At 56.4% G+C, this 27,219-nt stretch overlaps 2 protein-coding genes across 8 annotated transcripts; one reads left to right on the top strand and one right to left on the bottom strand.

The window, feature by feature from the left end:
* Positions 1-587: 587 nt before the first annotated feature.
* Positions 588-8,305, bottom strand: Tmc8 (transmembrane channel like 8). Of its 2 annotated transcripts, XM_055592390.1 has the most exons (16): positions 8,274-8,305; positions 7,544-7,791; positions 7,283-7,431; positions 6,913-7,062; positions 6,638-6,723; positions 5,956-6,092; positions 5,568-5,715; positions 4,467-4,637; positions 4,185-4,324; positions 3,198-3,321; positions 2,850-2,947; positions 2,535-2,718; positions 2,318-2,448; positions 2,076-2,234; positions 1,445-1,523; positions 588-1,086 (listed from the first exon to the last, which is right to left on the bottom strand). In XM_055592390.1, exons 2-16 carry the CDS (start codon positions 7,702-7,704, stop codon positions 841-843), a joined length of 2,163 nt encoding a protein of 720 aa, XP_055448365.1. In that variant the 5' UTR covers positions 7,705-7,791; positions 8,274-8,305; the 3' UTR covers positions 588-840. The 2 variants fall into 2 exon arrangements, with proteins under 2 accessions (XP_055448365.1, XP_055448364.1); XM_055592389.1 differs by lacking the exon at positions 8,274-8,305 and having other exon boundaries at positions 588-1,083; positions 7,544-7,783.
* Tmc6 (transmembrane channel like 6) lies at positions 7,790-23,174 on the top strand. Of its 6 annotated transcripts, none has more exons than XM_055592385.1 (20): positions 7,790-7,807; positions 11,153-11,291; positions 11,376-11,494; positions 11,640-11,735; positions 12,030-12,191; positions 13,688-13,793; positions 13,915-14,011; positions 14,150-14,407; positions 14,998-15,188; positions 15,660-15,804; positions 16,123-16,278; positions 16,476-16,627; positions 16,721-16,900; positions 18,646-18,741; positions 18,900-18,975; positions 19,991-20,124; positions 20,222-20,398; positions 20,494-20,572; positions 21,643-21,710; positions 22,812-23,174. In XM_055592385.1, exons 2-20 carry the CDS (start codon positions 11,236-11,238, stop codon positions 22,954-22,956), a joined length of 2,493 nt encoding a protein of 830 aa, XP_055448360.1. In that variant the 5' UTR covers positions 7,790-7,807; positions 11,153-11,235; the 3' UTR covers positions 22,957-23,174. The 6 variants fall into 6 exon arrangements, with proteins under 6 accessions (XP_055448360.1, XP_055448359.1, XP_055448361.1 ...); XM_055592384.1 differs by lacking the exon at positions 7,790-7,807 and adding an exon at positions 8,897-8,976; XM_055592386.1 differs by lacking the exon at positions 7,790-7,807 and adding an exon at positions 9,746-9,889 and having other exon boundaries at positions 11,379-11,494.
* The last annotated feature ends 4,045 nt before the right edge of the window (positions 23,175-27,219 follow it).

Raw genomic sequence — 27,219 nt, 5'->3', positions numbered from 1 at the left:
ATTTTCTTCAGTGCTGTGGGTTCAAAGTCACTGCAGCAGGAGATGGGGGTATTACGAAGAGTCTCAGGCAGAGCTCCAGGTCACACCCCTGCCCTGCCTTTGTCACCCCCAGGAACATATGCCCTCCCGGGGTCACCTCCCACAGCATACCCTCCACAGGTGTCGAAGTGCAGGAACCTGCCACTGGGACCCTGGCAGGGGTGCACTTTCACCCCTCAAGGACTCCAAGCCGGCTCACAGGGACGGCTCAGAGAACAGTGTTCTACAGACGTGTGGCCATGGACCCTGATCCGATCTCCCTGAGAGATTCAACTTCAGCAAGCCACTCTCACGAAGGAGTGGCCCCAGAGCCCCGCCCTGGTTTAGTGTGGCTTTGGAGCCCACGTGTCTGGTTCAAGCCTGGCCGCTGCTGAGCGCGCAGGCAGGTGAGGCTAAAGCTGATGGTACAATGTGGGGGTCCAGGTATGTTCCGGACCAGCTCTTGCATCTTGCAGCATCATGGAGAGAGGTATACACACATTTCTGACAGCAACCCCTTCCCAAGAAATTTGAGTGTCTCAAAAAAAAGTACATTTATAAATCGCATCTTTAACTTAATATACACACTATTATGTACACTATAAAACACTCAAAACATTTTAAGGGATGAGATACAAATAAAACGGAGGTAGAGATTCTCACATTCTTCCTGCTGACCTGAGGACGTGGCCCACTTTGGTGAACCTGACACAGGCCCAGTACGCAGTGGTTCCGCAGGCCAGATGTTGTGGGGTAAGGAGGTGGGGGTGCAGGAGGCCCTGGAGGAAGCTGCGGCAGAGCCAGGGGAGGTGGGGGCGGGCGCTACAGCTCTGTGTGGCTGGGGAAGTGAAATCTGGAGGCGGGAACCGAGGCACCGGAGCTTGAGGAGCTCAGCCTGGTGGAGGGTCCCAGCCGGGGTGTCCTGGGACCAGGTGAGCCTGGGCACGGGAACCCCGGGCAGAAGGACCGTGGACGCGAAGCTCGAGAGTGAGGGGAGTCGGGCTCCGGGCTCAGCTCCGGCAGCAACCGCGACAGGTCGTCCACCAGGTGCCACTTCTCCTGGACCTGCTGCAGGAGAAGCGAGAGGCGGAAGTCTGCTTGACACAAGCCAGAAACCACGCCCACAAAACAACCTGAGGTCACGCCCCCGCCAGGACTTGGTCTCAAAACAGGCCACCTCGAAGCTCCGCCCCTAACCTAGGAAGCAACGTGGCCCCGCCCCCAACACATCCTAGCCGGGACTCAGAACGCGCCCACGACCTAAGGCTTTGCTTCAACTCAAGGCCGCGCCTCCACCAAAGTTGGCTGTCTCGTCACAGGAGCTGAGGTGTCTTGACACCCGCCACAGGGGAGAAAACCCACACCCTCCCCAGCCCCGTCCTCCGGTCTGGTACACGCTCCTCAAGGCCGCAATGGAGCCACTCACCCACATCAGCTGCTTGCGCAGCCCATGGATAGCTCTGGCGTTCGCCCGGGACTGGGAGATGCACACAGTCAGAACCAGGCTAAAGCAGATAGGACTCCAGTCAGTCACCTCGAAGGCCACGGGCATCCCCACCTGACTTTCTTGACCCGCCCCTCGTCTCTATCTTTGAGATAGTCTTGTCACGTAGCCCAGGCTGGCCTGGAGCTCACTCTGTATGGAGGGTGGCCTCAGATTCACAGCAATCCTCCTGCCTCGGGCTCCTGGGTGCTGGGCTAGCAGCCGCGCACCAGCACACCAGCTCTGCTGTCTCAGTCTCAGAGCTCCGTGCACACTGCTTTATCTGAAGACCTCCCCTTCTTCCCACAGCAGCTCACTCTGCATTTTCTGGCGCCGCAAGACTGGTTCACCAGGGCTGTGTTTCCTCAGTGGCCACGCAGTCCTCATGGCCTCTTAGGAGCACAGAGGTGCCTAAAGTATGACCCCAGGTCACGTCTCTTTGTATCTTTGAGTCCCCGTTTCCCTGGTTCTTGAACCCCAGGACTCTGTCTAGATATCCTCAGACGTACACCACCCCTGGGAAAGGAAGGAGACCCCTGGGGTTTCTCCCTCCGTCCCTGCTGTCTAGACTCACCTGAGCAGGATAAGGAGGGGGAAGCTGAAGGCATGGGAGCCAAGGTAGTGGAGGGCACGCTGGCCAGGGAGCGGAAGCTGGAGAGCCACCAGCTCCGGTACCACCTGCCAGGGGGCCGAATAGTTGGTGAAAAGGCCGCAGTCCCAGGAGGAGTGGGTGCTGTAGAGATGGGAGTGGGCAGGGTTGTCAGAGCCTGCGGTGGGAGTGGCTGGACCAGCCTCCCAGCCGAAGGCCTCCATCACCTGCTGATGACGTAGGCCAGAGGAGCTGCAGCCAAGAGCAAGCCGAAGAGCAGGACCAGTTGGAAGAAGAAAGTGGTGCTGGACGCTCGGAAAAGCCTTGGGGATACCCTGGAGTTCCTCAGGAGGGTGTACTGGAGGTGCGGGTAACAGGACTTACCGAGTGTTCTGTGATGAAGCGCTCAGGGTGCACAGGGGCTGCCTGTCCCAACCCCCTCACCTTCTTGATGTAGAAGGTGAGAAACAGGAAGACACTGTTAAGCAGCGGGAGCAGGGGGCAGTAGAAGAGGCCCATCCAGGTGATGGTCTGTGCAGCCACGATGTCCAGCACATTCTTGGGCACCAGGAACTCCTCCCGGTCCAGCCAAGTCCAGAACCGGCCTGAGAAGCGCTCCACTAGCAGCCTGGGGTAGGAGGGTCCGGGTACACTCCAGGTACGCGAGACACACGGACCTCGCTCACTCGTGGGGACACCCCTCGCTCACGCATGGCTGTGGCCTCCAGCCGTCCCCTGGGGCGTCCCCATGCAGCTCACCTCCGAGGCAGGCTGACCAGGAAGGCGAAGGCCACGGTGAGCAGGAAGTTGAAGATGGTTAATTTGTATAACTCTTCGCCCACCGAGTTCTCCCAGCACTGCAGTGCAGAGCGAGGAGACCCATCGTTATCCTTGGGGTTCCCCCAGGGGCTCTTCCCTTGCTTGCCGGGTGGGGATGGCAGTGGGTTGGCGGCTAGGGCGGTCTCGGAGGATGCCCAAGCCGGGAGAGCTCCAGCACATCCCGAGTGTGGTTCGGGGCGCCCCCTGGGGGCACGGTGTGGCATGGCAGCGCCGCCTCCAGCTACTCCCAAGGAGGCTTTTGCGGGAAGGGGCGGGGCTGCCGCTCACCCGGTAGTCGCAGGCGTCGTATCCGTAGCGCTCGCAGCTGGTCTTGTTTCTGCCTATGCAAAGCACAGTCTGACCCAGGGAGAAGGAGAACATCCCCAAACTGGCCAGCTTCAGCACCACGCACCTGCGGGAGGGGCAGGCGTCACACGAGGGATGCGACAGAGGGTCGGTCCAGACTATCTGGAGCAGAGTGGGCCGGGTCCGAGATGCAGGGTTCCCGTTCCGGGCTCTGCGCCTCTCTCAGAGCTCAGTGTCCTTCCGGAAGGCCCGGTTCATCTCCCGCCAATGTTTCTTAAAATGCGGAATGATTCACGCGGAATGGGTTGTGTTTCTCAACTACAGTTTGGGAAATACTGCACCAGCCAGCCGCCCTCTCTCCCAGCTTTACGGTTTATTCAGATGAGTCCCGCAAGAGAAACCCTGCACCTTCCTGTGTCCTCAGAGCCTCAGTTCGGACACCTTCTTCATTCTTTTTTATTTACTATGCAGCCCTGGCTGGCCTGGAACTCACTATGTAGGCCTGGCCTCAGACTTGAGACTGCCTGCTTCTGTCTCCAGAATGCTGGAATTAATGGTGTGCATCATCATGCCCAGCTGTTTTTTCAGACAGGGTTTCTCCATATAGACCTGGCTGTCCTGGACCTCACTCTGTAGACGAGGCTGGCCCTCAAATTCAGAGAGATCCACCTGCCTCTGCCTCCCAAGTGCTGGGAATAAAGGCCTGTGCCGCCACTACCACTTGGCAAATTGTCAGGTTTTTTAAAGTGTTCACAGCTGGTTCTTGACTCCCCAAGGCCAAACAGCACCCCCACCCCTCTGAATGGGCCCCTCTTTGGTGCAGTGTGAGGGCTCCCTTCAGGTGAGGCCTCAGACACAGGTCCCTGAGGCTGAATGGTCCAGAAGCACCGCCCACCTCCCCTCTGGTGGTGTAACAGAGACTCTCAGCTCAGGACCTGGGACCACAATGCTGCACCCCCAGATGCTCACCAGATGAGGGTGAGGTTGACCTCAGTGCTAGGAGAGTAGTCCTCCAGCTGGACCAGCACTGTGAACAGTTGAGGACCCAGGAAGTTGACCAGGGAGATGACTCCAGGGGGCAGGTACTGGAGCACCAGAAAAAGGGACTCCTGTGGGGAAAAGGAGGGGAGGTCAGAGTTCCAAAGATGCTGCTCACGCGCAGGGCCTTGACCTGAGCCTCCACTTTCCCATCTGCAAAGTGGGGTCACCTAGCTCCTCCCACAGCTCCCACCAGAAAAGCAGCACACACACCTCCTTGTTGTCCTGTGAGTACTTAGTGGCCCAGAAGATGGCGCTGATGGCTCCGACCACAAGGAGTGCAAAGAAGATGTTGGTTCGAAGGTAGGTGAGCAGGTGGCAGGCCTTCTGGGCCCGCGTCCGCTGTTGAGCCAGCTCCAGGCGGTGGCCCTCTTCCAGCTCCACCTGGAGGCAGGAGGGGAGGGGCCCTGAAGGTCTGCATGCCCACACCCACCCTGTCACCAGCCACCACTAATCACACACTCCCTCACTCAGATCCACACTCATGCAGGTGTGTGTGTGCATGCGCCCGTGAACGCCACAGTGCTCACATGGAAGTCAGAGCACAACTCTCAGGAGTTGTGCTGGCTCTTTCCCCTCACCATGTGGGTTCCAGAGATAAACATCAAGCTGGCAGTCTCCACAGCAAGGCCCTTTACCTGAAGAGCCATCCTGCCAACCCCTAGCTGATGGCACAGGGTCTTGTCTCACAACCCCGGCTGGCCTAGCACTTACGCAATGGTAGCCTAGGTTAGCCCACAAACTCCTGCCTCAGCCTCCCGAGTGCTAGGATCAGACAAGTACATCGTACCTAGACACACTTATCTATTTATTTATTTTAAGACAGGGCCTCACTATGTAGCCCTGGCTGACCTGGAAATCAAGAGATCCTCCTGCCTCTGCCTCCCAAGGGCTGGGATGAAAGCTGTGTACCACACTTTCTTATAACATTTACGTGTTCTCATACCCGGCTGGTTCACGCTGGCACCTGGTCACCCTTGCTCGAGTCACACACTGAGCCAATCACATTTGTCCTCATTTAAATACACTGTCCGTCCCATCACTCTGGGAGACAGAGGTTGGCTGATGTCTGTGAGTTCGAGGCCAGCCTGGTCTACAAAGCGAATCCCAGTTAGCCAAGGTTACACAGAGAAACCCTGTCTCAAAAAAAACCAAACCAAAACCAAACCAACCAACCAACCAAACAAACACAAAACAAAAAACTCCTGAAAACAGTCACAATGCTTTCACACCCTGCATACAGACTTACACACTCACACAGCCCAGCACCCTCTACTTTCAGCACCACACACGTGCACTCTGCCTGGCACACACCTTCAGTTCATTGCTGATTTCGTGCTTCTTGATGGTGGCGGCTTCCCGAACCCGGATGCAGAAGTCCCAGGAGGAGAAGACTTTGGCACTGAGGGGGGCCCTGTAGCCCTGACCCAGGAGCGACTGCTGTGGAAACCCCTCTGCCATCCTGGAGGAGGGGGAGGACTGCTGTGGGGGTTCCTCCACTCTCAGCAGGGGCTTGGCCGGGATTCTGGCCTCTGAAAGTTGGGGCAGGGACCTCTGTTCTTGGGTGCCAGCCTCACTGTACAGAGGCCAAGCTGGGGGACCAGGATGAGCCTTGCTGCACAGAGATCTATCTGCCACCTGAGGGTCTCCTTGCCCTGGGAGGGACGGCCAAGGATGGAGGGGACATGGGGTCTTCCCTCACCGCCGCAGCGTCCCGCAGAAGCAGAGGAGCAGGCAGACCATGGGGCTAAGGAGGTAGGCCAGGCGGATGCTGTATGCTGAGCTGCCCTCTGGCCCCGCCCGATAGGCGCCGTAGAAGAGATAGGTGTTGTTGAAGGCCTGGGGACACACGAGGGCACGTGAATGCAGGCCAGTGCTGGGCCCTGTTCTAAGGGCTTCCTGGCTAATGATATCCCTGTTTTACAGACACCCAGAGAAGCTAGGTGTCCTGCCAAAGGTGGGGCAGATTTGGATCCAGGACTCAAGACTCTGGCTCAGGGCTCTCCAAGGATTGGGGGGTGCTTCCCCTGCCCCCAACCCAGACAGGGTTTCCCTGTGTAGCCCTGCTGTCCTGGAACTCATTATATAGACCAGGCTGGCCTCAAACCTCAAGAGCTCTGCCTGCTTCTGCTGGGGTTAAAGATGTGTGCCACCACGCCCAGTGGGAAGTGCTTACTTATCTTAGAGGCCCGGGCACTTTCCCCCATTTTTCTCTTGCTCCAAGCTGGGTTCTATGGGTCAGACATAGGGAACCGTACGTCTGGCCTGGCTGGCCTGTGTAAGGCTCTTCTTTAAAAGCCAAAATGTCTCTTGAGGAGCAGGGGTCCTTTCAGACTGGAGTCGCCCAGGTGCACCAGAGCATAGCCAGTGGAGACTTCACTCACCCTGCCAGTTAAAATATTCCACAGTGGGTTGTGGAACCTTGGAATGCCACTCTGGGGCAGGTGGCTGCCAGAGCACTGGAGGTCCGCTGAGGAGGAAGAGAACAGCATCACGTGACCCTCAATCGTCCAACCCCATTGCCCCTACCCTACTACTGCGGCTGTCTGAGATTGTGGTGGGAGGCATCCACGCAGATCTTGTCAAGGAGAGTCCAGGGCTAGCCCATGCAGCATGCCCACGCTGAGGCCCACGAGGTCAGGGCAATCCCAGTACTCACTCAGATTCAGGGCAGGGCCCGGCTCAGGGGGGCGGAGCCAGAGCAGGGGCCACAGCACCAAGCAGGCGGTCAGCAACAGGGTCAACAGGTTGAGCAGCAGCAGGAAGCGGAGGAAAGTGAAGTAGGACTGGATACCGGTCCCGAAGATGCCTATGGGAGAAAAATGGAGGACCACATTGAGAACCCCAGGGTTGTGGGATGTGTGTGAGTGTGTGTGGGGGGACAACCCAGGGCCATATTAGCGAGGTCCCTCCACGGCCCCCAGAGGGCTGTCACCCACCTAGGTGTGCAAGGGAGGGATCCAAGGGGTGTACAAAGATGCAGGGGCTGACTAGGGAGGTGGGAAGTGAGGGTCGGCACGGGATCATACCCCCGATCTCGTAGAGAGCTCCCTCCCAGAGCCCGAAGCCACGGGCCAGCCGCTGCGCCGCCTCGGTCAGGTGCTGTCGCGCCACCTTCGACCTGCGGTGCCACCGCAGCCGGCAGGAGGTCTTCACCCCCTCGGGCTCCCGCAGTTCCCTGCAGGACCGTGGGGATGGGGGCGCCCTTGAGTCACCCACCGGGCAGGTGCGTCCCCGGGCGCTCCCCCGCCCCCAGCTCAGCTCGGCCGGCGTATGCGAGCAGCACCCACCGGATGAAGCGCTTGTCAGCCATGGCGTAGGGCAGCGTCCGCAGCGGCTCCCGGGAGGCGCACAGCCGCTCCACCTCTTGCTCCCACAGCTCGTCGGCCGCCGCCTGGGGTTCAGGCCTTCGGGGAGCCGGCCCCGACGCCACTGAACACTGGCGAAACATCCCGGTGGGCGCGGCGCGGGACAGAGAGGCAGGATCCTGGCTCGCAGGCCGAACGAGGGGGGCCCGGCGGTGAGCTTCGCCTTGGCCCTGCCAATGCCCACAGGTGAAAAGAAGCCTGCTGGGGTCCGAGCCGGGGCCGTGCCATGCCACCCCGCAAAGACACACGACCGAAGCCCGCCAAACGCGGTGAAGGGCCTCCGGGATGTGAGCAGAGAGAAGCCACAGACAAGGCAAAAGGCCGGCTGTCATGAATCTTAAGCTTTGGGGGAAAAAAAAAACGCAATCGCCGCTCTTTTCCGGAGCTGATTGGCTTCTTAGGAAGTCACCCCTGTCCTGAACCCCGACAGCTCCTAGCACCCCGCTTCCCGCAACACCCCAGCTTTGGATGTGCTAGGGCCCCACTCTGTGTTCCTTCTCGTCCAGCATGGGTCATCTCTGGTCTTAAGGGACCGAGAATAGGAGGCGTGGCTACATCCCCACTCCTGAGAAAAGGCGAACCCCCCAAACCGCCCGGGGAGGAGGCCATCTACAGCCCTCGCCTTAATTCTTTGCCCTCTCACCGTTCTTACCTCCACACCGCAAGAAGGGACAGTGACCAAGCTCCCCGAGGAGACCCCTCCTGTGACCAGCTCCCGCACACTAGGCTGGGCTGTGAGGGAGTGGGGTTGGGGTCACGTGACAGGAACCCCTGCGGGGGGGGGGGCACAGCGTCTTCTCCACTCCACCCACTCCCGCCTTCCCCGGCAGTTTCCTTTGCTTCTGGGGTACACTTCCTGCACAGCAGGGCACAGGTGAGACCCGGTGGGCGCTCACCAGGCCGGACCTGTTTTTCTGCAGTCCTGTTCCTGCCAGCCCCCTTCCCAGCCACTGGCCTCCTTATCTGTCTTTCTCAGTCGCCCCAGCGCTGCTGGCTCTCTAGAACCCTGGAGTTCCTTTGTTGTTATTTCAAGACAGGCTCTCGCTATGTAGCCCTGACTGTCTTGGAACTCACTATGTAGACCAGCCTGGCCTTGAACTCTCTATACTCTGTCCAAAGCTAGGATTAAAGGCCTGTGCCGCTGGCTGTGCCTGGCAGGCAGGTTATTTCTGAACTTCCCGCCTTCATTCAGGAACTGCCCTCCCTATTTCTGGGGCCTGGCCAGGGTCTGGCGCCAAGCCCAGCCTAAGTGCTTAGGAAGCGGCTCCAGTCACGTCATTCATGACTAGAGTCATCTTGGCACCAACCCTTCCTCCTTGTTCACCTCTTCTAAGGCCTCGTCAGCTCAGCTCAGTGTAAGTGCAAGGAGTCAGCCCTCCGGAGGCTGGGGAGGGCCGGGTCTGCAGGCCAAGACGCCTGGTGCCAAGCCTTCCCAGCTACCCAGGATCAGCTGCGAAGGGCTGTCACCCCTCCCCTCCCTGAGCGAGAGGACCCTGTTATCTCAGGCCACATCCTGTGCCACACGAGTTTTCTGCTGTCTGTTGTTGCGCATGTGTGTGTGTGTTTATCTTTCCCTTCTTGTAGTCATCCTGTCAAATGGGGGAAGGGGCTTCTCGGAACATTCTAGTAGCCAAGGCCCCTGATCCAGCTGGTGACACCTGCAGGCTGGTGAAACTCAGTTTCCTCATCTGTGAAATTGAAAGGTCACTGACTATGTCTCGGTCAGAGAAAGGCCGGCGACTGGCACAGCACTTGGGACAATGGCTACCGGAAGCAGCTTAACTCTAGTTTTAAAAACAGACACCACGCCCAGGGCGGAGGGGGCAGAAACCCTATTCCTCAGCCAGCGATCAGGAACTAGTTAACGGAGGCTGGGAGGAGGGGATTACGCAATCCCGCGTGGGAAGGTTTGGGGCTGGTGAGTGACCCCAGGACCTGGGCGGGCATGGAACCGTCCCGTTTTGGGTTGTATACATCCAAATACTCTGACGCACCCACTTAGCTCAGACTTGAGGGTGGAGTGCCCGGGGTGGAGTCCGAAGCTGGCGGGCATAGGGCAATGTTTTGGATGGGCGGGGCGTACCCGCAGGCGGGCTCAGGTCATGTGACCTTCCGGGCCCGCTGCCACGTGAGCGGGTGGTTGGGGCTACTGCCAGCTGCCAGTCTGGGAACTATCAGAGATCACCCCGAGTACCCCTAATTACTGTCTGATAACTATCCTGGTGGTGGAGCTGAGGCTGCGGTTCCCCGCGGCGTGTGCGCGCACAGGTGAGCCGCTTAGGGGAGCGGGATTCCTCCAGCTGGGCGCCTGGACCGGGGTCCAGGGTGGCAGCTCCGGTGTGGGAGCGGCTGACGGGTTGGATGCCGGTTCCTGGAAACCGCCGCTCCCGGCCTCGTCCCGTCTGGCTCGGGACGCGGGATGGTGCGCCCCGGAACTGCCCGCCCCTGGACGGCCCCAGGAGGGACTGCAGACATGGGGCCCAGGCAGATCCGGAGTCCCGGCCCTTAGCTTCGGGAGCACCCCCAGCCCCTTGTGGGCCAGCCTGGGGCCTCGAGCCTGAGAAGTACTGTGGCCTGGGAGGGGACCCAGGAATTGAGAGGGCACCACCTCTCCTGGCTGCCTTCCATCCGGGCGAGGTCACCTCCGGCCGGCCCTGGGGCTGGCCTCTGCTTGCTTGGGCTCCGCTGCAGAGCAGGCGGGGGGCGTGCCGGGTGCTAATCGGGGTTGCGTAGGGGGCTCTCGGTCGTCGGAGGAGCTCCGGAAACCTGCGAGTTCTCTAGGCGGAGACGGGCAGGGAGGATCGGTCGACAGGGCTGGGCTTGCCTCCTAGGGGCAAACCTTCCGGAGTGAGGTGATTGGTTGCTCTTTCCGCCGCGCACTCACTTAGGGCCTTGGGCCAGGAGGACAATAAGCCCCTAACAACGCTCCGCTTGCAACTGTGCCCGGCCACAGAGCTGGACAAAGGGAGCTTGTGTAAGCTCAGCTTCCTCCTCCAGCCTTCAGCTGCGTTGGAAATGTAGGGACTCAGTCTCACGAGAACCTTGGGGCACCGAGGCCCGAGTGTTGGGAGTGGGTTTCAAGGAGCCCTGAGTGTCGACGCTGCTCCGTAGCTCCGGGGGTAGGGCTTTGCGGCTGCACTTCCTGCGAGAGAAAACAGTGGGGTCATAGGGCAGGCACAGGGAAGTCCTTTGAGCGTCCTGGCCTTTTCTCTAAAACGGATGAAGCTCTTAGGGCCACGCCTGGGAACAAACCTGAAAGGGGTAGTGTTCACAGTCCTCTCCCCCATTTTCCCAGGACCAGCGGCATCTAGGAAACCAAAGAGGGAGGGGGCTGCAGCCGCACCCTTCCTTCCTCATTTCTTCCCTCCCCCACAGCCAGCCATTGGTGGGAATGCTATTTGGGGCCACCATGGGTTTAGTTGCGGGGAGGGGCAGGGTAGGAATTTCTGTAGTGTGTGTGTGTCTCTGTGTCTTAAGTATGGGTCCCAGGGATTGGGTACCAGGCACTGAAAGCTGGTTTTGTCCCAACAGATGGGCCGTGTGGGGTTCCATAACCTGTATCCGGTCTCTGAGCTCCCCTAGATCTGCAAAAGGTCTGAGGGTATACCACAGCCATGGCTCAGCCACTGGCTTTAGCCCTGGATGTCCCAGAGACCACAGGGGATGAAGAGTAAGTACCCTGGTGGTCTTGGCTTGTGTCACCCGGAAGTGGGAGAGGCATGGGGCATGGATTCCCACACTCGCTTCTCCCTAGTAGCCCGGAGCCCAGCCCCTATGAAGAGAGTGAGGTCCACGACTCCTTCCACCAGCTCATCCAAGAACAGAGCCTTCGGGTGGCTGAGGAGGGGCTGGAGCTAATGCCCTTGGCTCCGGGTAAGCACCTGACCTGGCCTTCAGGCCTGCACTTCGACCTGGTGTGGGCAGGACATCAGAACACTGCCCTTGGATGGTCCAGGCTCCGGGTGGGCAGGGGTGGGCTGGCTGAGACAGGGGTCTGCAGCATCTCCATCATCTCCAGGCAGAGGTTACCAGACCCTCCCAAGGCCCGAAGGCGGCCCTGTCTACAGCACGGCCACTCTCCGCATCTTGGCTAGCATGCCCAGCCGTACCATTGGTGAGTGGGGCCCTCTGCCCTTGTGCTGCCCTTCACCCCAGCCTGGTGTCTGAGTGAGCTCCTCTGGACTCCCATCCTTCCTGTTGCTGGGCCGTGAAGCCCAGAATATCCTGGGGCCACTCCTACCCTTGTTGGATTCTAAACATGACTGCAGTTGTCACAGGGCTAAAAACAGGCTCTTGGGTTTCTGGCAAAGGGATTTCCCCCAGTCTCGGGAAGGGCTGAGAACTTGGCAGAGGGGTGTGAGGCCAGTCCTGTTCCTGCCCTCTTCTACCCTGCCGCCTGTTCCCCAAGGTCGGAGCCGTGGTGCCATCATCTCCCAATACTACAACCGCACACTGAGGCTGCGGCGGCGCCGGAACAGCCGGCCCCTGCTGGGGAGTGTGACCCGATCTGCCCGGCCCAGCCTTCGCCTGTATGACCTGGAACTGGACCCCACGATCCTGGAGGAGGATAGTGAGTGAGCGACCAGCAGCCAGAGAGCCTCTCTCTCCGGCTGCCTGAGAGCTGCCTAGCTGTGCGGCCCCTCTAGAGGAGCCCTGCGCATCAAACAAGAGTGGCACAGGTCTGCAGGGCAGGCACAACCCCCTCAATCCCTCACTTAGTGCTGGGGAGACCTCTCTCGTGATGCTGGTCGGTGGAGCCAGCCATGCCATAGTGTAGCTCTTCCTGCTGGGTGAGACAAACACGAGCTGAATAGAAGGGCGAGCAGGAGAATGAAGGACAGGTACAAGCGCTAGAGAGCACAATGGGAGAGCAGCCCAGCCTGCTGCTCCAGGTGACTTCCTGGAGAAAGTGACCAAGGCCCTCAGGCTGGAGTAACAGGGGCGAGCCCAAGGCTCCTGGTGATGGGTACGAGAGGGTTGGAGTGGCTTGGCTTCTGAATTCAGTTGACTGTTCCCGTGTCTCCTTTCACTCTGCCACCTGGCCGTGTCCAGCTTCTGGAAGGCCTGCTCTCCCGTGCTCCTTCCTCCTCTCCCCACAGCTTCCCTATCTGTGGTGGACCCAGTGGACTTCCAGTACTAGGCAAATGCTCTGTCAAGGGCCTGGAGACAGGGTCACGGCCTGCTCAGGCTGGCCTGGACCTCTGGTCCTCCTGCCTCTGCAGATTATTTATCTGTAACTTGGGAGTTAGAACACTAACCCCACCCTCATGAGGTGGTCCTAAAGATGAAGATGGCTATATATCTATCTGCCTATATTTGTGGGGCCGGAAGTGTGGTAACAGTTTCTCTTCCTGTTGCTGTGTTGAATGCCCTGCTAAAAGCAACAAAGGGACACAGGTCTTATGGTGGCTTACAGTTCTAATGACAGTCCAGTGTGCCAGTGTGGCAGGGCCTTAAAGCCACTGGTCCTGTGGCATCCACAGTGACAGAGAATGGATGGTTGCTGGGGGCTCTACTCGCTTCCTCGTTTTATACCACCCAGGATTCCCCATCCAGCGTTATGACAGGTCTTCCCACATTGATTAAAATAATCAACATGATCCCTCACAGGCCTGCCCAGGGATTAGATTCTGTCAAGTTGACAACAGTAGCATCATGGCTGACCTGTTGCTTTGCGCATCTGTGGTGACAGGGCTAGGATCTCTAGGATGAGGGAGAATGCCACCGGTTCCTGACCCTCTTTATGCTGAGCTCTAGGGGTACCTCAGTCAGGTGCCCCGAGAAGTGTGGTGCGGGTGGGTGGCTGCCCTGCCCCCCTGGGCCTCAAGGATGTCAGGGTCTGCTGGGGCCTGGGGAAGGGGCTCCTGGGCTTGATAGAAGAGTGAGGGGAGGGGCTGTTGGAGGACGGTCTGGACCGTTGGCCTGGGTCTGGCTTTGACTGTAAGGGCAGAGGAGAACCATGTGGGTGGCTCTCAGAGGGCCGTGCTGGGCTGGTGGCTGTCAGAGCCCTGGTCAGTGTACAGCAGGAAGGATGCTGGCACTGAGGCGCTTTCTTCCTCTGGGCAGAGAAGCGGAGCCTGCTGGTGAAGGAGCTTCAGGGTCTGTCAGCGGCCCAGAGGGACCATATGATCCGGAACATGCCCCTGAGCCTGGGTGAGAAGCGCTGGCTGCGGTGAGTTGCCCCATGGTTTCAGTTGGCCTTCCTGCGTTCTGGGTGGGTGAGGGCATCAGGGATGGCCACATTCCTCTATGCTTCAGGCCTTTATGCTCTAGACATTGTCTCTGTTCCCCAGAGAGAAAAGTTGGAGCCCAAAGGGAAAGCGGAGGGGCCAGCGGGGCCCACATGGGGCCTTGTCCTGCTGCAGCCGGCTCAGATACACCTGCATACTGGTAGGGGCTCCAAGCTGTGAGCTCACCTGCTGGGGATGTGGGTGCCTGGGGTTGAGGACACCCTACCCTAAGGCTGTCCTGTCAAGGGACTTCTAACCCCAGCTTTTCCTTGGGGCTGTCCTTCATCTGTCCCTACAGGCTCTGCACAGCCTGGGGCTGTCGCTGCTCTCAGGCCTGTATGCTGCCAGGCCGTGGCGCTATGCTCTGAAGCAGATCGGTGGCCAGTTTGGCTCCAGCGTCCTCTCCTACTTCCTCTTCCTCAAGACCCTGTTGGCCTTCAACGCGCTGATGTTGCTACCTCTGCTGGCCTTCCTCGTGGGTGTGCAGGCTGCCTTCCCACCTGACCCATCAGGCCCCGTCCCTGCCTTCTCTGGTCTGGAACTCCTCACAGGCGGGGTGAGGCCTTCGGCTCCTGCCTTGGCTGTCTGTGCCTGTCTCATCCCAGTTTCCCTAGTGGGCTTCTGCTTGTTCCTAGGTGTCCTGTGGATGGCTTTCCCTTCTTCTGGAGGCCTGAGAATGGGCTAGGGCAGTGATTCTAAAACCTGTGGGTCACAACACCCCTTTTTGGGCTTGTGTATCAAATATCCTGTGAAGCAGTTATTTACATTATGATTCATAACAGTAGTAAGATTACAGTTACTGGGCTGGAGAGATGGCTCAGAGGTTAAGAGCACTGGCTGCTCTTCCAGAGGTCCTGAGTTCAATTCCCAGCAACCACATGGTGGCTCACAACCATCTATAGTGAGATCTGGTGCCCTCTTCTGGCCTGCAGGTGTACATGCAGACAGAATACTGTATAATAAATAAATAAATAAATCTTTTTAAAAAATTATAGCTAAGAAGTAGCAATGAAATAATTTTATGGTTGGGGGTCACCACACCATGAGGAACTGTCTTAATGGGTCCCAGCATTAGGAAAGTTGAGAGCTGCTGGGCTGGGTGAGGAGAGGAAGGAGGACCCCTGACTCTGCTCGTTCTCCTGACAGGGCCGGTTTACACACACGGTCATGTACTATGGCTACTACAGTAACGCCACGCTGAGCCAGTCGTGTGCCTCCCCGAGAGAAGGGGCCCCATGCAGTCCCAGGCTGGGCAGCCTGCCCTATAACATGCCGCTGGCCTACCTGTTCACCGTGGGGGCAGCCTTCTTCTTCATCTGCATTATTCTGGTATACAGGTAACAAGCTCAGCAGGGAGCACCGTTCTTCCATCCGCCGGGCCTCCGTCTGTCCAGCGCCTTGTCTGCCCACCCACCTCTCCATCCCCTCACATCTGCCTACCCATGTTCCCATTGAGCCATCTGTCTGCCCACCCTCCCACTTGCCTGTCTACCTGTTTGTCCCGATTTGTCTTCTGTGCACATATCTGCTCATTCCTCCACTCACACCTGTCCGTGCAGCTGTCTCATCAACCTGTCTGTCCATCTATGCCCCACTTACCCATCGAACCATTCCTGCACCCCCCCGTTAGTGTTTCTTCTGCCAGTCTGTCCACCCATTTGTCCATCCACCCGCCTGCCCACTAACCTGCTTGCCGGTCCATTTTTCCATCCGTCCCTCCGTTTGTCTGTCCATCTACTCACTCATCCACCTACCTGTCCGCCCACCCCTCCATTGTTCACCTCCGGCTTGTCTCTGCTGCCCCCTAGCATGTCCCACTCCTTCGGGGAGAGCTACCGGGTTGGCAGTACTAAGGGCATCCATGCCCTTACTGTCTTCTGCTCCTGGGACTACAAGGTGACTCAGAAGCGGGCCTCCCGTGTCCAGCAGGACAGCATCTGCACTCAGCTGAAGGTAAGCTCCCTGCCCCGCACATGGCCACCCGGCTTCTGCAGGCCTGGCCTGGATCCTCTTGGGATCAGATGGTCAGATCTGCGTGGGAGTGGTGAGCGTCTGCCGGCTGGTCCTGAGGTTCTGGGCTGTGGTGGTCCTCCCCTCCCATGACCAGGAGGTCCAGTGCTCCTGCACCTGTACCCTCTGTGGCATCAGCCCCTGCTCCAGGGACACAAAAGAGCTGGAGTTCCAGCTGCTCCAGTGTGCTGAGGCTTCGGCCAGGAAGAGGAGCTGGCTCTGCTCAGGGACCCATTTCTGGGGGCCTTTTTCCCCGTGCAGGAGCTGCTGGCCGAATGGCAGCTGCGGACGCGCCCTCGGAGTACATGCGGGCAGCTTCGGCAGGTTGTCGTTCTAGGTCTGGGATGGCTGCTGTGTCTGGGGTCCACGCTGGGCTGTGCAGTGGCGGTCCTCACCTTCTCAGAGGTCATGGTTCAGGTAAGGCAAGGGATCCCATAGCCCCATCAGGCCCCACGGTTCTCACGCTCCTCCTCGCTTCCTGGGTGGCTGGGACCAAGGCCTGGGGCGAGCCGTGCTCCAGGAATGGTGTGACCTTCCGTGCCCCTCCCACGGGACGGCCACAGTGAATGTGTCCCAGTACACCTTTTCTGACTGCACCCTCTGTGTTTTCATAGAGGCCTGCTGCTGGCAGCCAGGGGGTGGAGCTGCTGGCCCTGCCCCTGGTGGTCAGTGTCCTCAACCTGGGCGCCTCCTACCTGTTCCGTGGTCTGGCCGCCCTGGAGCGGCATGACTCCCCTGTGTTGGAGGTGTACATGGCCATCTGCAGGTGTGTGGCTGGGAGCATGGGCTGCTGGGTAGGGCTCCTGGCGGTGTCTGTTGTCTGGTGTCCCCTGAGCCACCAGGACCTCCGCCTGTACAGGAACCTCATCCTGAAGATGGCCATCCTGGGTGTGCTCTGCTACCACTGGCTGGGCCGCAGGGTAGAAGCCCTGCAGGGCCGTTGCTGGGAGGACTTCGTGGGCCAGGAACTGTACCGCTTCATGGTCGTGGACTTCATCTTCGCCCTCTTGGACTCCCTTTTTGGCGAGTTGGTATGGAGGTGAGGAGGCTTCTCCTGGCTTTCCCTTCAGTCCTCTGGGCCCCTGGTACCCACCTAGGTCAGTCAGGAAGGGACAGGTGGGGTAGGGTTGGGGTGTGCTGGGCTACTCCTGCCAGCCTGTGAGAGCTTCTTAGATGGGGGAGACAGGATGTGGGGAGATTCGGATTGGAAAGGTTTCAGTGTTGCTCATAGGCAGAGGAAGAGAGAGGAGGGGACGTCTTTGAAGTGTTATGGGTGGGTCCTGTGGGTGGTAGCTCTTTGAAGCCTTCTGTGTTTTCTATGGGATTACATGGGTTTAACGAGAGTTGAAAAGTAAGATATTCTTTTTCAAACTTTTTTGTTTTTGGCTTTTGGAGATAGAGTTTCTCTGTGTAGTCTTGGCTATCCTTGCTTTGTAGATGAGGCTGGCCTTGAACTCACAGAGATCTGCCTGCCTCTGGCTCCCAAGTACTGGGATTAAAGGTGTACCTCACCACGCCCGGCTTCAGACTTTTCTTATACATTTTTTTTTAATTGGGTGTGTTTTTGTGCATGTGTGTGCGCGCACAGGTGTGCTGCGAATGTGGAGCTCAGTGGTCCAACTAAGTGGGTCCTGGGGATTGAACTCAGGTCATAAGGTTTGGCACACCTTCTGAGCCATTTTACCGACCCCCCCTCATTTGAGGTCAATCTTGATGAGTTGCCTAACCTCACCTTGAACTTGCGGTCCTCCTGCCGCATCAAGATTCTGAATAGCTTGGATTGCAGACCTATGCCACCTAACCCAGAAGTCCTTTTCTGTTTGGTTGTTTTTCAAGATAGGGTTTTCCGTGTAGCCCTGGTGTTCTGGAACGCACTGTGTAAACCAGGATGGCCTCAAACTCACAGAGACCAACCTGGACTCACTTTGTAGATCAGACTGGCCTCAAAGATCCACCTGCCTCTGCCTTCCAGAGTGCTGGGATTACAGGTGGGCACCACCACACCTGGCTTTTTTTTTTTTTTTTTTTTTTTTTTTCCTCTCAGTGTTTCAAGGCATCATTTCTCTGTGTAGCCTTGGATGTCATGACTCACTTTGTAGACCAGGCTGTCAAACTCAAAATGATCTGCCTGCCTTTGCCTCCCGAATGCTGCTGACACTAGAGGCGTGTGCCACCATGCCCTGCACCTCTTGGTTTCTTGACACATGGTCTCACCATGAAGTGTAAGCTGGCCGTGGCCTCCTGGCTGCCCTGGGGCTCACTATGTAGTCCTGGCTTGCCTTACTCTCATAATCCTGCTGTCTCAGCTTTCTGAGTGCTGGCATTTCCTTGCTCATTCCGTTTATAGTTTATCATTTATTTGCAGTGTGTGTGCTGGTGATGGTGGAGGCTGTAAGAGGGAGTCAGATAGCCCTTCACAGCCCACAGCTGGAGTTACAAGCAATTTTGAGCTACCTTGATGAGGGTGTTGGGAATTGAACTCAGGTCCTTTGGAAGAACAGCTGGTGCTCTTAACCACTGAGCTGCCTCTGCAGCCCTTCTGTGCCGATTTTTTTGTTTGTTTGTTTGTTTTTGTTTTGTTCTGTTTTAGAGCAGTACAGCCCTTGATGCTGTGTTGAGCTTGGTGTCTTTTAGAGGACAGGCTCAGAGGCATGTCTGCATCGACAGCCCCCAGGCCCAGGTGGGGGCTCACCGTCTCTCCTGACACTTGCTGGGTGCCAGCTTGCACTGGCGCTGTGGGGATGAGGGTCTCCCTGCTCATTTCTCAGGGGCTCCTCTGTCCAGGCTCATCTCAGAGAAGAAGCTCAGGAGGAGGCAGAAGCCCGAGTTTGACATTGCGAGGAATGTTCTGGACCTGATTTACGGGCAGACACTGACGTGGTGAGGGTTTCCCAGCTGCTTCCCTCTGGCCGCCAGCCAGCACCTTTAGCCCCTGGGCCGTGGCTGCCTTCTTTTGGTTCTGGGTGGGCAGAGGGTGGTGGCTGGGTGACTCTCAGGGTTGGGAGAATGCTCACTGGCCCTGCCTCTGCCCTCCCCAGGCTGGGCGTCCTGTTCTCACCGCTCCTGCCCGCAGTGCAGATTCTCAGGCTGCTCCTCCTCTTCCATATCAAGAAGGTAATGAGCTACGCAGTGGCGGTGGCGGCGCACACTTTCAATCCCGGCAGCCGGGAGGCAGAGGCAGGCAGTCTCTGAGTTCAAGGCCAGCCTGGTCTACATAGCAAGTTCCAGGGCAGTCAGGGCTACATAATGAGGGTGGGCTTACTGCCCTGGGGCCCTCCCTGATAGTCCTGTTTTAGGCAGGCTGGAGAAATGGCTGCTTTTCACATCTCTTGGGAGTGACTCTGGCTCTCTCTCAGTTGGTGTGCTCAGGGCCCGATGGCCAGGACCTTTATTTACTGTGGCTCTGGGCCCACCTCTGGTCCTCCTCAGCTCTACACCGGGTGGGGGGGGGGTAGTCACTGGGCTGATGACGTGTGGGAATCATAGGTCGAGAGTGGCACGGCTCAGCCAATGCATGTGGCTGTGAGGACCAGTTCCTTTGCCCCGGCTTGCTGCCTTTTATTGCCTCCTGTGGAGGAAGCTCTTAGCTCAGCTGGCTCTTTCTGGACTCTGTTCCAGCTTCTACCAGAGTCTTCTCACCATAGGTGTTGGTACCCGCTAGGGTGGGGGGAACCCGGTCTCTGTCCTGTCCTGGGTTCTGGCTTGGGGCCTGGCTGCAGGCTCAGCTCTTGCCTGCCTGCCCCTTTCCTCCTTCTTTGTGTTGTATTTATTGCTGCTGTCACCAGGGGCCTGACAGATGGAGTGTAAGGGGAAAAAGAGTTAACTTTGGCTCACGTAGAGGGTGCAGTCCATCATGAAGGGGCAGGCACGGCAGCAGGAGAAAGAGGCATCCTCAGTCGGGAAGCGGAGAGCAGCGCTGGTGCTCAGCTCCCTCTGCTTTTTCTGTAGCTCAGGACCCCCAGCTGGTGGGATGGTGGTCCCCAGAGGTTTGCCTACTGGCTGGTGCTAGACCCTGTCAAGTTGATAAACACTGTTAACCATATTTTTAGAGCACCAGTGTGGTGGAAGGGAGCTTGGGGGCAGGGCGTGGTGGTCTTGGCAGGGTGCGGATCATTGCTTTTGTCCCCAGGCGAGCCTGATGGCCAACTGCCAGGCGCCTCGACGGCATTGGATGGCCTCACACATGAGCACCGTCTTCCTCACCCTGCTCTGCTTCCCGTCATTCCTGGGTGCAGCTGTTTTCCTCTGCTATGCCGTCTGGCAGTGAGTGGAGGCCTGTTCTCCGGGCTTGGGGTTACGCACCTTGTCCTGGCTGTGAGTGGGACTGTCGCCTTATGGTTCTGGTCCCTCTCTTCTCCAGGGTGAGGCCCTCAAGCACCTGCGGCCCCTTCCGGACTCTGAACACCATGTACGAGGCAGGCACAGTCTGGGTGCGTCGCCTGGAGCGTGCCGGCCCTGGGGCCTCCTGGCTGCCCTGGCTGCACCACTTCCTGGTGGAGAACACGTTCTTCCTTTTTCTGGTGTCAGCCCTGCTGCTGTGAGTTCTGCAGGTGGCGGGGGTAGCCTGAGGTAGTGCCCCGAGCTTTCCCTGGCCTTTCTGTTGGCCTCAAGCTTGAGCCTCCATCTCCTCAGGGCTGTCATCTACCTCAACATCCAGGTGGTGAAAGGCCAACGCAAGGTCATCTGCCTGCTCAAGGAACAGATCCGGAATGTGAGTGGTAGCCTGTGCGTTTTCTGGGTCCACTCATCTGTGCACCTCACTGTGGGCTTCCCTGTGTTCGATCTATTGTTTTTGGAGATAAGAGTTTCACTCTAGCCCAGGCTAGCCTGTTAGATTTTTTGATCCACATCTTATGAGGTGCTATCGCGTCAGGGGCCTCCTCTATGCTAGGAAAGCACTGTCTTGTACCAACCAAGTTACATTTTCAACCTGCTTTTCATTTTTAACTGTGTGTGGAGTTGGTTCTCCCACTTCTTTATGGGTTCTGGGGAGCTTTTCTGTGGATCCATCTGACAGCCCTGGTCTTTGACATAGGGTCTTACTTTGTAGCTTAGGCTCACCTTAATCTCAAAGTGATCCTCTTGTCTCAGCTGCTTGAGTACTAGAGTTAGCGTGAGACACTTCTGTGTAACTGGGGTTAAGAAGAGAGCAAGCATGAAGTGGCCAGGCCTTCCTGGCCTGCTGCCTGGTTTTGTGTGGGACACACTGTGGGCTCAAACTGTAAAGTTCTAGGAGTCTCTCGGGGCCTGTGTGCAGACATAGGCAGTCTGTCTGTCAGAAGGGTCAGGACTGAAAACATTAAGGTGATAGTGTATACCTGTAATCCCAGCAACACTTGGGGGCTGGTCCAGGGTCATCCTCAGTTACATGATGAGACTCTTTTTCAAGGGAGAAAGAGCGGGTGTGGTAGAAGAGGGATAGACTTGTCTGGGGCAGAGGCAGAGCTGGTTTGAAATTGGATTTGGCTGGCTCATAGGCCTTCACAGTGAGGCTGCCATCCTTACCTGATTACTAGGCTTAGATCCACAAGTATGTTCATGTCTGAGTTTCTCTTTCCCTTTGACTTTTTTTTTTTTTTTTTTTTTTTTGAGACATGGGGCTCACATGTAGCTTTGGCTAGCCTAGAATTTGGTAGAGACCAGGCTATCCTCACAGAGATCCTCCTGCCTCTGCCTCCTCACTGGAATCAAAGATGTGGGCCCAAGCCCCTCTTGGCGTTGCTCTGGGGTGGAGGGATGGGCAGCTTCTGTCTTCTCATGCTTGTGCTCTGGCCTTTCTAGGAGGGAGAGGACAAGATCTTCCTGATCAACAAGCTTCACTCTGTTTATGAAGAGGAGGGAAGGAGCAGGTGATGGTGGAGGCCTCTGTGAAGGGGCTGGGGAGGAAGGAGGGTCGATGGAAAGAGGCACTCTCGTTTTAGTGGGGCTCCCTTAGTGAGGCACCTCTGCGCTCCAGGAGTCAGCTTCTGGCTTGCCTCACCCTCTGCTTCAGTGTCTCTGTCACCTCAGTTAAAGCTGGGGTGGTGGCTGCCGAGATGCAGGGGTTTGCGCAGTCAAGACAGCCTGGGCGGGATGGAGAGCCACATTCAGGCACCACTGAGGCAGGCCAGCTTAATTTTTTTATTTAAACACTTAAAAAAAATTGTGTGTATGGGTGCAGCATGTGTGCTTGTGGAGGTCAGAGGGCACTGGGTCCCATGGAACTGGAGTTATGCTGCTGTGTGGATGCTTGGAATTGAAGCAGGGTTCTCTGAAGAGCAACAAGTGCCCTTAAGTTCTGAGCCCTCTCTCCATTCCCACAGACCAGTTTTATAACCTTGACAACAGAAGAATCTGCTAAGTGGCGCACAACTACCAGGTTACAGTGCGCGCGCGCGCACACACACACACACACACACACACACACACACACACACACCATGCAGGTCCACACCCTCCCAACACCCCCAGCAAGCTGAGGCTTGTCCCCTCAGGTCACGTCTGCAGGTCCCCTCTGTAGATCACAGTGAGGGCGGTGTCCTGCACTGAACGCATCTCAGAACATCCAGTTCTTGGGTTCTGCTACCTGGCCAGGGGCACAAGGGCAGGTGCCCTTGTAGACTGCAGTTGTGGGGGTCTTGACTCCCATCTGATCCTCACAGCTGGTGTATGTACTGTGCTCCTTTAGCCCACATTGAGGACAGGTGTTTACTGAGGCCCATAAGGCTGCTGATATCCCAAAGCTTTGGACCACGAAGTGGCTGGTTAATGTGGCCCAGCAGCTCTCCCAAGCCCCTGGAATGTAATCCCTGGCGGTTCTTCACGCTACTCTGCCAGCTTGGCCTTCATTCACTGCGCTGTGAGCCCTGACATGTATTATCTGGGACTCAGTGTGTCCGCTGAGCCACCAGCCAAGTAGGTTGGAGGGGCTTTGATGTTGGTTGGGTCACCTTGATTTTCCTTTTTGGCAGGTGTGGCAGAACCCAGGAGGGTACCATACCACCTGCCCTGCCTGTGGATGGAGGGGACAGAAAGGAGCCTTGCACCGCCACTCACCGTGACCCTGCAGGCAGACACTTGGACCTGAGATCCCCACAGGACATGGCAGTGGAGTGACTTTACATGGGCAGCGCCCTCCGCTGGCTTTTTTTTTTTTTTTTTTTTTTTTTGATCTGCACAGCCCTAGCTGTTTTTAACTATGTAGACCAGGCTGGCCCTGAACTCATATTCACCTGCCTCTGCCTCCCAGGTGCAAGAACCAAAGGCTTGCCATATTCTGCCTGGCTTTCCCTTCCCCAACTTTGTATTATTCTGATTAAATAGGTTTTGCAATACTGGTTTGTGTTTTGGGACGAGCTTGTGACCCACCCCTGCCAGGTTACTTGGTGTTTGGTGCCTACTCAGCCTTCCATGGGAAGCTTGGGCTTAAAAGGAGGCTTGCCCTCTACTGTGGCCACATTCTCCTGAGCAGGATGAGAGATCTGTGCCTTGGATGAGAAGCCAATCAGTGGTGATGCTGTGTGGACAAAAGAGGGCACATTTAGGGAAGGACTCAAGAGATCACGTGACACCTGGTGTGAGCAGCAACACAGTGGAGGGACCGCTATTGGATGGTGTTGGGTGAGATGCCCTGTGTGGGCTGCGCCTCAGGAGCTTCAAAGAAACCCTAACCACAGCACCCTCCTAAGTCTGGATGACCTTCACTAGCTGCACTTGTTGGCAAGTCACTTTGAGTTGTGACATGCCAGCAGGGCTGGCCCCACCTTTCCCCATTTGCTAGTGGAGACAGAAGCCCCTGCTGGTCCTGTGCCACCCCTGAGGCCATAACAAGCTCCTGTGACTTGAGAACTCTGTCTCAGCACAAGAGTTCCTAAGCCTGCCACAGCTGGCCTGGGCTGGCTGGAGCTCTGTGTCCAGGTGCGAGTACTGACCACATGCCTGTGGGTACTCCACATTTCCTGACCAGTGTGGGGTCTGCATTAAATGGAGACAACAGTGGATGACGACTTCACTGTCCTCTGGAGCCCAGTTGTCTCACAAGGTCAGGACACACCACCGAAGGGAAAGACAGCCCAGGGTGTGTCATGCATGGCACCAGCAGCACTGGGTTCTGTGAGTGCAGGCCCAGGCCTGGAGTGACTCCCAACACAAGCTGCTGCAGAGCTGCAGAGGCACGCAGCACCTGCGACGGCCATGCTTTTTGTCTCCTGACCTTGGGCTGGGTTCCCAGGCTCCTCTGAGTGCTTAGCGCCTCTACTGCAGAGCCACCTCCATCAGTGTTCTGTAGGCATAGGGCGGGAGGGGAGGGAGAGTACACTGCGTTTCACACTGAATACAAAACACTAGCCCCCACTTTTGGGGTGAGTCTTGTGCAGCCCCTGTTGGTCATGGATGGCCTTGAAATCCTGATCCCTGATGCTGACGTTATAGGCATGGCTGCACTGGGGAACACAAGGGCCTTGAAACCACCTGTACTTGGGGCTACCCCAGAAGATGCTGAATGAGTACAACAGCCTAGCACAACAATTCTCTAAGTTTCTGGGTGATTCTAAGAGACCAAGGCAGAGAAATGCTCTGGCTGCAATCCAGCATCATCTGTCACATGCAGACACTTAAGCTGAAGGCTGCTCACAGGATGGGGTTGGCAGGCCTTGGGCCAGGCATACTTCCCTTAGTGCTGCCAGGGACAAGCTGTGAGGATGCCTCTATCAGCGGTGACTCCCTGAGAAGCACTGGCACCCAAGGGAACACCTCACCCTGGCCTTCTGGGTCTCTTTAAAGTACTGTGGCTGCAAAGAAGCTTCCCAGAATACCCCTTGTCTCCAGGGTCTTCCTGCTTCACTCAGCCCCACCAGGTCACAGGAGCTCCCACCGTGTCTTATGCCCTGGTCAGGGGCTTGCCCACCTCTGCTGGCTTTCTCTGCCACCCTACCACCTTGACTGGGGGTCCTGCCTTCTGCCTTCATTGTGCCAGTCTTGTTAGCACAGTGCGGGTAACAAGGCAGGTCCAAACCTCCTGCATCCTGGATCCCTGACATCAGGCCTATTTCATTCAATCCAGTCCCATGAGGCCCTTTCTGCTGGCCCTCATCATTCTGTTCCTTACTGTTAAAATCCAACACAGTCTCAATGGCCAGGGCAGGTGGCATGAAAACCTACTGTTCACTCCCTGGATGTCTCCAAGGCAATGGGATGTTGACAACAGTATTTCACAGATGCAAGACCCTGGCCAGATCCTCTAAGCCACGGCTTTTTGACCCACGGATGCCGAGAACACCTGTGCAAGGCCAGCTGCTAGCCTGGCCTTGCTCCGCTCTTCTGCTGAAGCTCTGGCCAGCAGAGCTAGAGGCTGCTGGAAGGCCAAGGGCAGCTTGACATTCTGAGTCTCATTCTCCATCTGGTCTTTGATTCCCATGGGGCCAGGGCCCCTCCGGTGATTTCCTTGGCTGAGCTAGCAGCTCCCCTTCTTTCCCAGGGGTTGCCTGTGGTAGGACAGGGCTCATCCTTAGGACATGGTGGCTCAACATTAGAGGGTGAAAGCTGACCTAGTGTTTCTACATCCAGTGACACCCAGGAGCCCGCCGACAGTGCTGCTGTTTTGTGCATGTTACCAGCATGTTTTTAGGGGAGAGAACAATGAAGCACACACTCGGGAAGCACGCCATTGCCTTGTCTGAGCTGGGGTCTTGCTGCTTTGCATGCTTTGGTCTTGAGCCTGTGGACTCAGGCGGTGATGCTCCTCAGTCTCCCGAGTGCTGGGCCTACAGGAATGTCCCACTCCATCTTTCCCGACAGTGCTGGGGGTGGAACCCAGGGCCTTATGCCTGCACATAGACTCTACCACCGAGCTATATCCCAGCTTCTCCATTTTTTTTTTTTTTAAATGCCCACACTGGGCATGTAAGTACCCAGTCGTGGTGGTCCTAGGAAAACCTGCAGCCCCAGGCTCCACCTGTTGCTGGCCTGGGCAACATTGGTCTTCAGATGCATCCAATTCAGTCAGACCAGGACTTGGAAGCGTTATGCCTTCCAGTGGCTATTGAAAGGATCCACATATTCTCAGCAAAGCCAAAGAGCAAAGGCTACAACTCCAAGCCAAACAGCCAAGATGGCGAGTTTCACCAGAAATGAATACACACCCAGCAGAGACATAGTATGCCGTCTCCACACCAAAGCACGGGCCTTTCACAGATGAAAGACACAGCAATATGTGAACAGCCAAGAAAAACTGCAGTTTATTAAGACTCAACGAAGCGCTGTATTTTGAAAGCAGCCTCCAGTGCGCGTCCAACCACATTCCAGGAGGAGGGCATTTTAAGTGCCACAAACTTTTAATCTTAGAGTCACAGACATTTTAAATTCGAAAGGTTCAAAAAGGAAAAAAGGGGAGAAAAGGGGAAAAAAAAAACCCATAAAAACTGAAAACATCCTTTACTTCCATCCCCAGTTTTAAAACATTAGGAGTTTTTCTACAACTCAGTGCTAAACGGCAGCATGGCGAGCTGAACATCTGGGGGCACACGCACGCACACGCACATATTTGATATACATATTTGGGTATACATACATCAAATATCTAGGACGCACGTAATGGCAACGAGATGCAGTCACTCTGCGGAGGGCCGTTCTGTGGGATACATGACAAAACTCGAACAAGTCTTGAACCCAGTTGTGCATAGTTCATGATCCTCTAGAAAACCAGCGTTTCTCTGCAATCTTGCAGGACGTGCTTTCTTTTTGTTTTGATAAAACCATTAAAAAGCTAATTAAAAAATGTAATGCACAAGTTTCCTGACCACATAGGCAGGGAGTACAATGTTCATATATTTTTTTTAAAACATACTTGAGGGTGTGTTATTTCATTGTCTTTCTTCCTTGCAAAACAATCAAAACATTGATCATCTTTAAAACATAAAGCAATTTTTAATATATAAAGCACTCTTCAAACATCTATTTCTTTTGAGTCCATTATTTGGTAAATATGTAACTGCTACACATTAGAGATTAGGTATTTTTCTTCTTTGTGTGTGTGTTTTTTTCTTTTTTCTTTTCCTTTTTTTTTCTTCCTTTTTTTCTTTTTTTTTTTTTTTAATAACATCTTCAGTGCTAGGAGTTGGGTTTAAAAATACATGAAATGGTGTGGAACTGCCCTCTGGAGCCCTGGCTTTCCTGAGAGCGAGCCGGCATGTGCAAGACAGAGATCACAATGCCTCATCACCTTGAGGAAGGGGTGAAGACAATCAACAGAGTCCGCGATGGCAGGAGGGGAGCAGCATGTCCCGTCCCAGAGCGCTGAAGCAACACATCTGTATTCTGAAAATAGGTTTTTGTTTGCTTGCTTGCTTGTTTTTTTTTTTTTTTTTTTTTTTTTTTTTTTTT

This window comes from Psammomys obesus, unplaced genomic scaffold (assembly GCF_907164565.1).
Source record: "Psammomys obesus unplaced genomic scaffold, mPsaObe1.curated_primary_1811, whole genome shotgun sequence".
Classification (NCBI taxonomy): Eukaryota; Metazoa; Chordata; class Mammalia; order Rodentia; family Muridae; genus Psammomys; species Psammomys obesus.
Note: the sequence above shows the minus strand (reverse complement) of the source record. Positions and strands in the feature narration are given on the sequence as shown.

Coding starts and splice junctions, on each gene's coding strand:
- Tmc6 (XM_055592385.1), top strand. CDS start 11,236: ATGGCTCAGCCACTGGCTTTAGCCCTGGATGTCCCAGAGACCACAGGG. Junction 18,976..19,990: donor TCCTCTTCCATATCAAGAAG/GTAATGAGCTAC, acceptor TTTTGTCCCCAG/GCGAGCCTGATGGCCAACTG. Junction 20,399..20,493: donor CTGGTGTCAGCCCTGCTGCT/GTGAGTTCTGCA, acceptor CCATCTCCTCAG/GGCTGTCATCTACCTCAACA.
- Tmc8 (XM_055592390.1), bottom strand. CDS start 7,704: ATGTTTCGCCAGTGTTCAGTGGCGTCGGGGCCGGCTCCCCGAAGGCCT. Junction 4,638..5,567: donor AAATCAGCAATGAACTGAAG/GTGTGTGCCAGG, acceptor TCCTGCCTCCAG/GTGGAGCTGGAAGAGGGCCA. Junction 4,325..4,466: donor ACTCACAGGACAACAAGGAG/GTGTGTGTGCTG, acceptor TTTTCCCCACAG/GAGTCCCTTTTTCTGGTGCT.